Below are 13,396 nucleotides of genomic sequence, written 5' to 3' on the forward strand. Positions count from 1 at the left end.
CCAGAGCAGCGCATGAATGTGCCATTTACCTTCCCGCCGGAGCGGTACCTGTTTATCTACTTGCACTCTGACATGCCCCGTCGCGGGGATTCGAACCACTGACCTTCCGATCGGCAAGCCCTAGGCTCTGTGGTTTAACCCACAGCACCATGACACCCTCCTTAAAATAATCTATTTTCCAATAATCTGGACCTCTTGGATTAAACGTGTGCCAAATAGCAAGGCTATAACACACTGAAAAGTACTCACATCATTTTGGTGCCCCTATGAATGAGTCGGTCATTGAAACCCAGGGCATCATGTAGAGGAAGTGGGGCTGATCAGGTCCTCTTCAAATGTTATACAAAAATTACTGTCTGGGACCAATAGGAGCCGTAACTCAAGGACATACGGAGAGCACCACATTGACTACCCCCATGTAGAAAAATATGTAAATCAGTGGTGGCAAACTGCCAACATGTGGTTAGCACACTGGTTAAAGATGGACCAGAAGATCAGGTAGATTCACAGTTTGTTGGAAAATGAGTCAAACTGCGCTCACCAATGGTTCCTACAGGGCTCTGTTCTGAGCCTGCTACTCTTTAATATTTTCATCAGTAATAAAAGGGTAGAAATTCTACTCCAGTGGATGGCTCAAAGCTGGGAGGTAAAACTGACTGATTTTACTGTGTTCTGTTGTGGTTTTGATTACAATTTTATTGTTCTGTGGTTCTTTCAGTTAATTTGTGTTAGCCCTCTGCTGATTGGAGGGAGGGTGGGATATTAAAAATACGAATTAATTTGTATTTCACTATTTAGATGAATCTGAAGACTTGGAAGAGGAGGAAGGTGTAACTTATTTAAATGCACTGAAGCGCAAAATGAGTAAGATTTCTTTCTTTTTAAATGAAGACTGCATCAAATGAACTCAGATCTCTCTGTCTGCAAGATGGCATGTTAAGAAGGCCTATTGCCAGTCTTAGAACTGGGGAGATATATATATAGAGAGAGAGAGAGAGAGTGCTTGCATGCATGCATTTATACTGAATTGGTGCCAGTGATGGCTGCTGTGGCAGTTCACTTAGTCAAACAGCATGAGCACACTGCCCTAGTGTCCTATTTCTCACACAGAGGGCTGGGACCCACCAGTGAGCCTTAGACTGCTTTCAGGTTGGCTTCAGTGCCACAGCTTGCCTCGTACCGCCTCACTTTCCTTGGTTTGGCCAACGTCAGTACCAGCAGCTCATTGCATGCTGACTAAAGAGACAGAAATTGGTGAGAGGTGTCAGTTCTCTGCAGGCAAAGGGCCAGAGAAGATGTTTCCACCTGCCACCTTCTTCTAGATGGCTCTGCTCTTTTGAAGTTAGGCCCACTTCATCACTGTTAAGGAATACATGAGAGGACAGTGCAAATACTGATTGAACTCTGTAAAAATTGGTTAATACAATATGGGGTGGGAGGAACTCTCCCCACAATTGTGTAGCGGCTGTAGTTTTGGACCTTTGAGTGTGCAGATATCGTTTAAACTGCTGGTTCATAAAGTTTGCTAGCTGACCTTGACTCTCGCAGCCTCTCTAACCTATTGCAATGTTTAAAGTGGGACTGGAGGCAGATATACTGATCCAAATTCCATGGGTGGGGGGGAGGGAGGAATAAAAATAAATAATAATTTTCTGACACTGCATTAAACTGCATCTATTATTTTAAGCTGCAGGATTATAAAGTGTGTGGCAGGTCCAAACATTATTTTCATCCTTGTATGTGTGTTCTTGTTCCACTTCTGGGTTTTTATCCAACCTAAATCTGCTTTTCATTACCTGTCTTGTTTCTTAGTATTGCCTTCAAACACGCCCAACATTCGCCGGACCAAAAGAATGCGTCTTAAACCATTGGAGTACTGGCGAGGAGAACGCGTGAAATACAAGATGAGACCTTCAGGTGTGAGGTTCTATACAAAGCTCATATATGTTATCTGGTTGTGGCAAATGCAGTGCAGCCCTATGTTGTAGTTGTGGGAATGCTTTAAAAGTAAAAGTCAGCTCAGTGTAAAAAATAAATATTTATTTTGTCATGCATGGCATTGTAATTTCTTCTTTTTATCTCATTTCTATAGCTCTATATATTAGTGGTTTCCCTTGTGTCAGGAAGGGCGGTGGAGAATGTTTTAGCTCTGCCCCCTCTGTTACCTCACCATGCCCATTCTTGTTGCCATACACATATTGGAAGGCAGACTTATCTGCAGCAGGGAGCCTGTAGGGCTCATGTAGTTTCTCTGTGTTATTTAGGACCCTGGTGATAGAGGCTTTTTAAATGGCGTGGTAGCCTGCAGGTGGCACTGTGGTCTAAAGCACTGAGCCTCTTGGGCTTGCTGATCAGAAGGTCGGCGGTTCGAATCCACGCGACGGGATTCCAACTCCTGCCAACCTAGCAATTCGAAAGCATACCAGTGTGAGTAGATAAATAGGTACCACTGCGGTGGGAATGTAAACGCTGTGTCCGTGTGCTGTAGCACTCGTCACAGTGTCCCGTTGCACCAGAAGCGGTTTAGTCATGCTTGCCACATGACCCCCCTCAGCCTGAAAGTGAGGTGAGCGTTTCACCCCATAGTCAAATTTGACTGGACTTAACTGCCACAGTGCGGGTGGTGCTGTGGGTTAAATCACAGGGCCTAGGACTTGCTGATCAGAAGGTCGGCGGTTTGAATCCCCGCGACGGGGTGAGCTCCTGTTGCTCGGTCCCAGCTCCTGCCAACCTAGCAGTTCGAAAGCACGTCAAAGTGCAAGTAGATAGATAGGTACCGCTCCGGCTGGAAGGTAAATGCCATTTCCGTGCACTGCTCTGGTTCGCCAGAAGCGGCTTAGTCATGCTGGCCACATGACCCGGAAGCTGTACGCCGGCTCCCTTGGCCAACAAAGCGAAATGAGTGCCGCAACCCCAGAGTCGGCCACGACTGGACCTAATGGTCAGGGGTCCCCTTTACCTTTTAACTGCCCAGAGGTCCTTTACCTTTTAGCCTGCAGGACCACATCAGGCTCCCTAACATTTGGAAAGTGGCAAGGGCACCACTTATTTTATTTCCCCTTTATTGAGTGTTCCTCTCATGTTGCTTGCATTTGAAAACCACATGGACTTTGAGTGCTTTATAGCATTCTTCAACATGTATACCAGTGCTCTTTAAATATGTTGAACTCTGGCCACTTTTGCACTTGTTCTATTGCCCTGACCCTCCCAATATATTGGGAGATATCTCTTGAGCAGGCAACTACACAAAATGCCGCTACAGCTTTCATTTCTGCACAAGAATAAAGTCTCAAGCTGTTTCTTCTCAGCTTGGGAAAGAGAGAGTTAACAGCAGGCATGCAACTCTCACTCTTTAGATAAGCCAGAATTTATGAACATATTTTTAACCCACAAGCATAATTTCAAGATCTCATTTTATTCCAAAGACATCAGAAAGTTTTCAGCTTAATTAGCAATTTAGGTTTTGGTAACATGTCTGTGTAGTTCCTACAAAGAATAATAGTTTATATTTGATCTTATTTCCATTATCAGTTGTCAATATTATTTTTACTTTGATGATAGTGTGTTTAATCAAAATTATTGTGAATGTAATAAAAAATGAATGCAATAGCTAATAAAGCTAACATAAAAGAGAGGCGGTAATGATTGATGATTGCGCCTCCTGCTTCAAGAAGAAAATTCTTATTTGTAGAAGGGAGCTAGAATGGGAAACTAACACATTAAAGTAAAATGGAGTCTGACCACAGGAGTGACAAATGTGGAATTCTCAGACAGGGCTCAGTTTGCCACAAGTAGGAGCCATTTTAAATCCAGAAAACCACCCCATAACGTTCTTCTCTCGCCCAATATCAGTTTGAGAGGTAGGATCAAGGAATTGTGAAATAGAATCCTGGGAAGAGGCACTTAGTAGTGAACTGTGTTTCTTGTGAGACATCCTAATGGGAGACCACTTTCTTCATTGGACTTGATAAGAACTAATCTGCTAGTGGTTCACCAGTTATTCCATCATCCCTTGATTCACACAAATATTATCTAAGCTGGTTATGAGAAAGGATTCCTAAAATTAATTGTTATTTCAGGTGGCTTTGTAGTCGATGGGGTAATATCACCTGAACAGAGAGAACCCAGGAAACGAAAACCTAAAAGGACAATACCTCTTCTGGAGTTTGGTATGATAATCATTTATATATGTATATGGGGGGCACTGGAAAAAAATCCCCGTACTTCATTAGATAGCAAAGGATCAAATGCTACTTTTAGTATTCACATCTAATTGTATAGTATTCTATGTGCTCAAATGGACGGATGTTGGTCCTGACCTTTCCTTTTTCTAAAGAAAACTTCCAAAGGATAAATACTGCACATCATATGCTAACTGGTGTGCTTAATTAGAATATGGATGTAATTTTTACTTTGGCAGATAAAGATATCTATGAAACCTCTTCTCTACTAATAGTAAAGATTAATCAAAGGAGTCACACTGTAGGCCCTGAGCTTTCTTGAGTTGATCAGAGCAAAGGCCTTAACAATATTATGAACTTGAGTCAACCTGCGGTAAATTCATAGCCCTTCACTGTCTTAAGATCCGCTTTCAGTGAGCCACAAATAAGTTTGCCAGTGCCCACCATATTTCTTAATCATAGGATCTGCCTCAGTCCAAAATATGAGGTTGGTGGGGGCACATCTCTTAACTTTTTGCTGGGCTTTGGCAGAGGTAAACAGCCTCAGTGCTTTCAAGTAGCTCCTAAACTCTGCACAAATACAGGTATGAACTCCTGATCAGAATAGGAGCAGTGACTTAGGCAACCTGCAGTTAGAGGAGGATTTCATGAGACTTGCAAAGAACACTTACAACCTGCATGGACTTAATCCTGAAGAATTTGTTGTTGTTTAGTCGTTTAGTCGTGTCCGATTCTTCATGACCCCATGGACCAGAGCACGCCAGGCACTCCTGTCTTCCACTGCCTCCCACAGTTTGGTCAAACTCATGCTGGCAGCTTCGAAAACACTGTCCAACCATCTCGTCCTCTGTCGTCCCCTTCTCCTTGTGCCCTCCATCTTTCCCAACATCAGGGTCTTTTCCAGGGACTCTTCTCTTCTCATGAGGTGGCCAAAGTATTGGAGTCTCAGCTTCAGGATCTGTCCTTCCCGTGAGCACTCAGGGCTGATTTCCTCCAGAATGGATAGGTTTGATCTTCTTGCAGTCCATCCTGAAGACTATTTATTCCAAAAGCTCACATCTAGAAGTGTAGTCAGGTTGACTGAATCTTCCAGCCCTGCCTCTTGGGTAACCGCTATATGATCTGGGATCCAATTCTGTTTGTACTTCTGTTTTGCAGAAGTACCCGACGACTCAGCTGTTTCCTTAAAAAGTCTTTCTCAGCCAGCTGTTGTGTTTGATAAAGATACCAATAAAGAGGTTCTTCTTGGTGAGTAATGTGACACAGGTTTAAAGGTATGAATAGCAAGTACAGTCATACCTCGGGTTAAATATGCTTCGGGATGAATATTTTTGGGTTGCACTCCATGGCGACCTGGAAGTAACTGAGTGCGTTACTTCTGGGTTTCGCCGCATGCGCAGATGCTCAAATGACATCATGCGTGGAAGCGGCAAATTGTGACGCGCGGACGCGGGTTGCATTCACTTCAGGATGTGAACGGGGCTCCAGAACGCATCCCGTTCGCATCCAGAGGTACCACTGTATATTGAAAACTTGCTCTGTGGCCGTTTCAAGAACCATGATGATCCTGCATATACTCCCCCCCCCCCCCCATGCAGAACTGCTTGTATCATTCCTTTGCTTTTCATATTTCACTTTTTGAATACAGTATACTTACCTTAAATATTACAACTCTCTGATTTTGCCATTGACTGCAATGCAAACTTTCAGTGCGCCGCAGAATTTTGCATGATTACCTTTTGATGAAGCAAGCAGATTTTTGCATACGACTAAGATAGCACATGTTATATTGCAGTGTACATTATCTGACCTTGTCATCTCCTATGAATATTAAATCATGTATTTCTTTTCTGGTTTTGTAACAGACTGTGTGAGCAGGAGTAATTCACATTTGCTTTTCATCAATGATGAGACGGTGTCCATATACAAACAACTGAATACCCCTTCCTTTTCTGCCGGCAAACTGATACTAAAGCCATTAAAAGAAAAGGGATTTCAGTATTCTCACACAGATACACTGGTGAGTATACCAGAAATTGTATATGTTTTTTCATTATGGAATTGTTATGTTCTCACGTTTTTCCTATGTATGCTATCATATTGGTATTTTACCAGTTTTGTTAATATTCCCACTTGTGAGATGGAGCAACTGTTTTTTCTCAGTTGTCAATCTACATCAGGCATGTCCAAAGTCTCTTTCGTGGGCTTAATTCCGCCCACTGGTCGGTTCAGTCCGGCCCCTGTGGCAGTTTATTTTCTGGAGCAAAATAAAAAAACCCCTCAACAACTTCAGTCTTAAAAAAAGTTAACAACTTTGGCTGGCCCTTTAGTCGGCCCTCACGGCCCTTCACTTCATCAAATCTGGCCCTCTTTGGAAAAGAGTTTGGACACCACTGATCTACATGACATGTGCATTTCTGTGATAAAGTATCTCAAGGCTTTGCAGGGCAAAGAATGTGCCGGGACGCTTGTATATATTATGAAATCTTAAATGATTAAACAATCCTATAAGCCCAAAACACCTGCTTACTAAGGAGGCTGCCCATTATATTTTTGCTGATCCTACTGCAGACACGAGACGCGGGTGGCGCTGTGGGTAAAAGCCTCAGCGCCTAGGGCTTGCCGATCAAAAGGTCGGTGGTTCGAATCCCCACGACGGGGTGCACTCCCGTTGCTCGGTCCCAGCGCCTGCCCACCTAGCAGTTTGAAAGCATCCCCGGGTGCAAGTAGATAAATAGGGACCGCTTACTAGCGGGAAGGTAAACGGCGTTTCCGTGTGCGGCTCTGGCTCGCCAGAGCAGCGATGTCACACTGGCCACGTGACCCAGAAGTGTCTGCGGACAGCGCTGGCCCCCGGCCTCTTAAGTGAGATGGGCGCACAACCCTAGAGTCTGTCAAGACTGGCCCATACGGGCAGGGGTACCTTTACCTTTACCTTTTACTGCAGACACAACAGAATTACATACCTTGGAGGAGGCTGCTTGCCGCATCTCTGCATGAGTTATTGCTTTGGGCTTCCAGTCAGGGGTCATGTTTGATCTAAACAGCAAGTTTCATGGAAAAAAGAATTGGGCTTTTAATGAAATCAGGAAATAATGTGCCTCAGAAGTCTGAGAAACCCGACAAAGGGTATAGATTTCCTGTGTTGATCCACCATCCTTTTAGCTGAATGCAGAACTGGGGAATCTTTTTCTTTTAATTTTTATCTAGTCCGAGTGCCCATCACTTTTAATAATAATAATAATAATAAATTTTAATTATATCCCGCCCTCCCCAGCCAAAGCCGGGCTCAGGGCGGCTAACAACAATAAAATAGTGCAACATTCTAAAAACATTTCATTATAAAAATTAATTAAAATCAAATTGATGGCAACCATTAAGCTAAAGTTCTGTGAAGATTGCCAAAGGAGGGAGTCAGGCTGTGCCCTGGCTAAAGGCCTGGTGGAACAGCTCTGTCTTGCAGGCCCTGCGGAAAGATGTCAAGTCCCGCAGGGCCCTTGTCTCTTGTGACAGAGCACTCCACCAGATTGGAGCCGCAGCCGAAAAAGCCATGGCTCTAGCTGAGGCCAGCCTAACCTCTCTGTGGCCTGGGACCTTCAGGATGTTTTTATTTGAAGACCGTAAGTTCCTCTGTGGGACATACCAGGAGAGGCGGTCCCGTAGGTACAAGGGTCCTAAGCCGTATAGGGCTTTAAAGGTTTAAACAGAAAACAGACTGTCACTGGAATTTACAGGCTAGCCGCAGTCAACGTTTTACAGTTGAAATCTGAAATGCATTTGCAAAAATTCTATGGCTGACATCTAGTGACGTCTGACTGCTTGTGCAGCAGAAATCCACCTGTGCAATAGGATTTCTGGTTTCTCTTTTTTTGCCCTTCCTGCCCCCCATGTGCCCCACAAATCTCCAGAGGGTCCCTCAATCCTCTGAAACAGGTTTTTGGTTGTGCAGGGCTCTGGGGTCATTTCAGAGTACACCAACAGAACTTTGTCAGTGTATATGTGCCAAAACCACCACAATCTTAAGAAACACAAAAATAATACATTTTAGTTCTAAGATTGCTAGTTCAAGATGTTCTGTTAAGAAGTCCATAAGAGCACTGCTAAGTCAGAAGGCTTCCTGTGGTAGACCCCCCTTTTTTTTAATGCAACAAGGAAAATTATTGGAGTCTCTGGATGTGGTTGTGGCAGAGATAACTCTGCCCCCTCTCCTCTTTCATTAACAAGGCAAAAAAGACATGTTAATGAATCCATCACACTCTTTGCAATGCATGGTGTATTTACTCTCCACTTTCCCATCCCCATAAGCGTCTGCTGCTGAGTTAATAATTCATTACTTTATGGATTTCCCCTTTGAAGCAAGGGCAGCTTACTTTTTCGTTAAAAGAAAACATATTTTCTCTCATAATGCAATGCCAGCAGGTAAAGCTGTACAGAGATTGGATTACCTACCTCCCCAGTGTATTGATTCTGTGCTGAGAAGTGGTGGTGGAAAGGTCTGTCATAGGAAATTGCCCAGGATATTGGTTCCCTTCAACCACCCACCCACCCCTTCAGTAGCACCCAGGCATTCACAGCACCAAAAGTATCCAAAACCATTGTTTGGGTGGATAAACTGTTGTGCTTTTAAAAGCTGGATCTTCTTGCTTTTAACAGCCTGATGATACTTTATTTATACAAGTTTTAGGATGAAAAGTGAAGTAACGTTTATGGTTTTCATTTCTGAAGGTTTTTCACATTTCTTGCGGAAAGCTCCTTTTGATGCTGTATGACCAGTATTACCGTCTGACTGCCGGAGACTATTTTTTTATCCCGCCGGGTAAGTGTACCAATCATCTGCCAAATGATGAGTGTTTTTGAGAGGGGGAAGGGCTAAGGTGAAGTTGAATGCAGAAGGGGGAGAATAAGTGTCTATGGAAGGAGATGATCCTGTTTTCTTGAGCAATGTTGGGGCCTATGTTGTGTCTGACTCTCTGGCACCCGGGATGGGATGCCAAGGGGCGGGGCGAACTGCCCGGTGGCGCATATGCAACGTCTATATGGAGTGCGCATGTGCGGCATCCCGTACAGAGTGTGCACGCACAGCAGCCTGTACGGTCGCCATGTGAGTGGCAGCCCATACGGATGTTGCGCAAGCGGCGCCCATACTGACTGCGTGCCCCCTCAGCCGCCCTACAGCTGGAGGGAGGTAGGGGCCATCTTGTCACACCTCCCCCCCCCCAAGTGGCACCCGCGGCGGCCCTCCCCCCACTTCGTACACCCCTGGTCTGACTGCATGACTAAGGGGCACTTCACGTGCTGCTTTGAAGAAGCAAGAGAGGAATCGAGAGTAGCTTGGCATTTCTTCCCGCTGTTCCTTCTGGGCCTTCTGCAAAGCATAGAGCAACATTGGGCGTCCCTGCACTGGAAGGATGCACCTTTCCTTTACAGTGGAGCCTCGCAAGACGAAATTAATTCGTTCCGCGAGTTTTGTCGTCTTGCGATTTTTTTCGTCTTGCGAAGCACGGTGTCGGGAAAGTTTTGGAAAAGCTTCAAAAATCACCAAAGTCTTTAAAAACCTCAAAAAAGGCTACCATACCGTGTTCTATGAGTTGCTCCTCAAAGTCAAGTCGCAACTGTATTAACAGTGTTAAGAAAAAGGAAACAAACTTGCAAGACGTTTCCGTCTTGCGAAGCAAGCCCATAGGGAAAATCGTCTTGCGAAGCAGCTCAAAAAACCAAAAACCCTTTCGTCTAGCGAGTTTTTTGTCTTGCGAGGCATTTGTCTTGCAAGTTACCACTGTACCTCTTTGCACAACACTTGGAAGGAGACCAGAGGATGAATCAGCCGTGTTTCCTCCTACTAATTTTGAGAATCCTCCCCATCATTCCCATTCCGCTGCCTCTGCCTTTTTGGAGGAGCAGTAAGGCAGTCAGCTGTAAAGCAACTAACCTGATGAGAAGACCTTGCCCCCCATATCCCAAGCTGTTGTTTAAACAGGGAGGCTGTGAGACCAGCAGGTGTGGGGTTAGCTATTTTTACAGTTAATGCTGACACTTTTGTAATTGATTATATGAATTCAGCATAAAATGTTCTGCACTTGGATACAGTGGAGGAAGTGGTACTTAGGAAACATAGTTTCGTATTTTTATGTTGGGAACCGCCTTGTGATCTTTGGATGAAGGGCAGTATAGGTAAAGGTAAAGGGTCCCCTGACCATTAGGTCCATTCGTGGCCAACTCTGGGGTTGCGGCACTCATCTCGCTTTATTGGCCAAGGGAGCCGGCGTACAGCTTCTGGGTCATGTGGCCAGCATGACTAAGCCGCTTCTGGCGAACCAGAGCAGTGCATGGAAACACCGTTTACCTACCCACCGGAGCAGTACCTATTTATCTACTTGCACTTTGACATGCTTTCGAACTGCTAGGTTGGCAGGAGCCAGGACCGAGCAACGAGAGCTCACCCCGTCGCGGGGATTCAAACCGCCGACCTTCTGATCGGCAAGTCCTAGGCTCTGGTTTAACCCACAGCGCCACCCGCATCCCTGAAGGGCAGTATACAGATTTAATAAATAATAATAGTAATAATAAATTGAGTAAAAAGACTTGTATCCAAAGAACTATGTGTGGAGCTCTAGTCACATAATAGGTCCCCCCCCCCACTCCATTCCCAGTGTAGCCCCTAATGTGCCAATCAGAATGAAATGTAATTTGGTAAGGCACAGGGAAGTGTTTGGCAAAAATGGAGGTTCAGGTGGGGGGGGGGGGATCAAGAGCCCTTGTATTTGTACTAGATCTTTTTTAATTTGACCCAAGGACTTATCCAGTGTTCTTTAAGCTTTGGACAGCACACTGTTAAAGTGGTGATATTTAGGAAGCAGGTCCATTATAATGCATGCCCCACCGATATACAACTATAAGTGAAATGAAGACCATCTCATTTTTGCATTTATAAAATGGTAGACTTGTCCTATAATGGAATCCCTCTGTTTAATTGTAGGGAACGTGTACAACCTACGTAATCTCTTGAATAAAGAATGTGTTGTCCTCTTCACTCAAATGAAAGGAAGCAGGTAAGGAAAATGTGGAGTTTCCTTGGGTTCTTTAATCTTTTCACGCCCACTCTTGAGTCTCCACTGAGGATAAAATGAGGCATGCCCTCCCTTACTATTTTGCTTCTTTAAAGAAAACCCCGGCACTGGGAGACTTATGAAAAGTTAAACGGATAAAAGGTTTTACTTTAAGAACAAAATTGGTAAAACAAAAGAAGTGTCAGGAGATAGAATTATATCAAGAAACAGTAAACACACTTTAACATATATATGACATTCAGTGGATGTTGCAGCTTCTAAACAAGAGGGTAAACATGCAGCTTATATTTCCTTCAGTTCTTTAAAGTAAACATTGAGGTATTAAAGCTTAAGCCAGAGCTTTCAAAACTGTCACGACACGTTACTGTGTTGGCTACAGTGTGTAGGTGTGTCACATGAACGCTCCCTGTGCTCCTCCCGGGGCTGGAAAGGAGTTAGTTTAACCTCCAGTTTGCTAGTAAAACTAAATGACTACGTCATGAAATGATGCAAAACTGATTTACTGTGTCGTGAAATGTTGCATGTCCAAAAAGTATGTCAGTTTTCCAACCTTCTATAAATCTCACTGCTGAGACCAGGGGAATCACCACGCCCCCCTTAAATTATTTTGGATTTATACTTCTCTCATCTGAAGTTCTGTTCCCTGTTTACCGAACTGAGACCCAAGCAGAGTCTTCCCTCACAGCTCCACTTCTCCTGTCACAAATCAGCTACCTATTTCTCACTTGTCTGCATACTCTCAAAATAATAATAATAATACATAATTTTATTTATACCCCGCCCTCCCCGGCCAGAGCCGGGCTCAGGGCAGCTAACACCAATAAAATAAAATCACAATAAAAACATTATAGGGGGGAAAGAGAGGGATAAAAAAAGACAATTTAAAATACATGTTAAAATGCAATTTAAAATGCAGCCTCATTTTAAAATAGCTGATAAATCCAGACCATAAGGGGAGGGAAACACAAGGGTCAGACCGAGTCCAAACCAAAGGCCAGGCGGAACAGCTTTGTCTTGCAGGCCCTGCGGAAAGATGTCAAAAGACACTAATCTCTTTCTCTGGCTGTAGACCTTTCCCCTGGGGTGGATATTACACACACAGCTCAGGGGCTAAACTTTTGTCCAGCTGAATGCCAGGAGCCCGGTTCTCAACTGCTTTTCTCTCTCTCACACTTTGTGCTGTCTTTCACCCCCTTCTGGCTAGCTGTCCCCGCAGCTAGTGAGGTTGCAGCTCAGCACTCTGCCAGCTACACCGCTCTGGCAGAAATCCACTGCGCTGCACCACCAGACTCAGGTCTGCCCGAGCTTTCCGTCACAAGCACATATGTCACCTTGAGGTCCTTGGAGGAAATTTGAGAAATAAATCAGTATTGCTAGAAACTCTTCAAACTCCACCAGCAGGTGGAGCCAAGAAGCCGAAAAACTTTAAGCTCCTTCCATTTAGTGGCAGGATCAGATTAACAAAAGCTGCTTGCAGGGCCTTTAGACTCATCCTGCTTGCGTGAATATTAATTGGGGCTGGGTCAATGAGTGAAATGGCTGGATGGTGGTAAACCGTTCATTTATTTTATTTTTCTGTGCTCTTTCCATGCTTTGACAGGTGCAAAGAGTGGCTTACGGTTAAGCCCTCTAGATAAGCAATCCTGATACAGCAATTTACACAGGTTTTACTTGCTCAATCATAGCTTTATGAGGATTGCCCCCTAATAAACAGACAGACAGACAGACAGACAGACAGGAAGGAAGTCCTTGCCTACCCTTGGGGAAGCCCCCAAAACTGCATCAATAGGAGTATAGCATCTAGATCAAGGGAAGTAATAGTGCCACTGTATTCTGCTCTGGTTAGACCTCACCTGGAGTACTGTGTCCAGTTCTGGGCACCACAGTTCAAGAAGGACACTGACAAACTGGAACGTGTCCAGAGGAGGGCAACCAAAATGGTCAAAGGCCTGGAAACGATGCCTTATGAGGAACGTCTAAGGGAGCTGGGCATGTTTAGCCTGGAGAAGAGGAGGTTAAGGGGTGATATGATAGCCATGTTCAAATATATAAAAGGATGTCACATAGAGGAGGGAGAAAGGTTGTTTTCTGCTGCTCCAGAGAAGCGGACACGGAGCAATGGATCCAAACTACAAGAAAGAAGATTCC

General features: G+C 44.5%; 1 protein-coding gene across 1 annotated transcript in view; it reads left to right on the forward strand.

The window, feature by feature from the left end:
• The window catches only part of CENPC (centromere protein C), a 29,107-nt gene that overhangs the window by 14,190 nt on the left and 1,521 nt on the right, over positions 1-13,396 (forward strand). The window contains exons 10-16 of the mRNA XM_077917587.1: positions 799-864; positions 1,813-1,917; positions 4,080-4,169; positions 5,340-5,429; positions 6,047-6,201; positions 8,907-8,997; positions 11,158-11,230. Of these exons, the coding sequence (XP_077773713.1) occupies positions 799-864; positions 1,813-1,917; positions 4,080-4,169; positions 5,340-5,429; positions 6,047-6,201; positions 8,907-8,997; positions 11,158-11,230 (670 nt within the window). The remainder of the gene's footprint in view (positions 1-798; positions 865-1,812; positions 1,918-4,079; positions 4,170-5,339; positions 5,430-6,046; positions 6,202-8,906; positions 8,998-11,157; positions 11,231-13,396) is intronic.

This window comes from Podarcis muralis, chromosome 13 (genome assembly GCF_964188315.1).
Source record: "Podarcis muralis chromosome 13, rPodMur119.hap1.1, whole genome shotgun sequence".
In the NCBI taxonomy this organism is placed as follows: Eukaryota; Metazoa; Chordata; class Lepidosauria; order Squamata; family Lacertidae; genus Podarcis; species Podarcis muralis.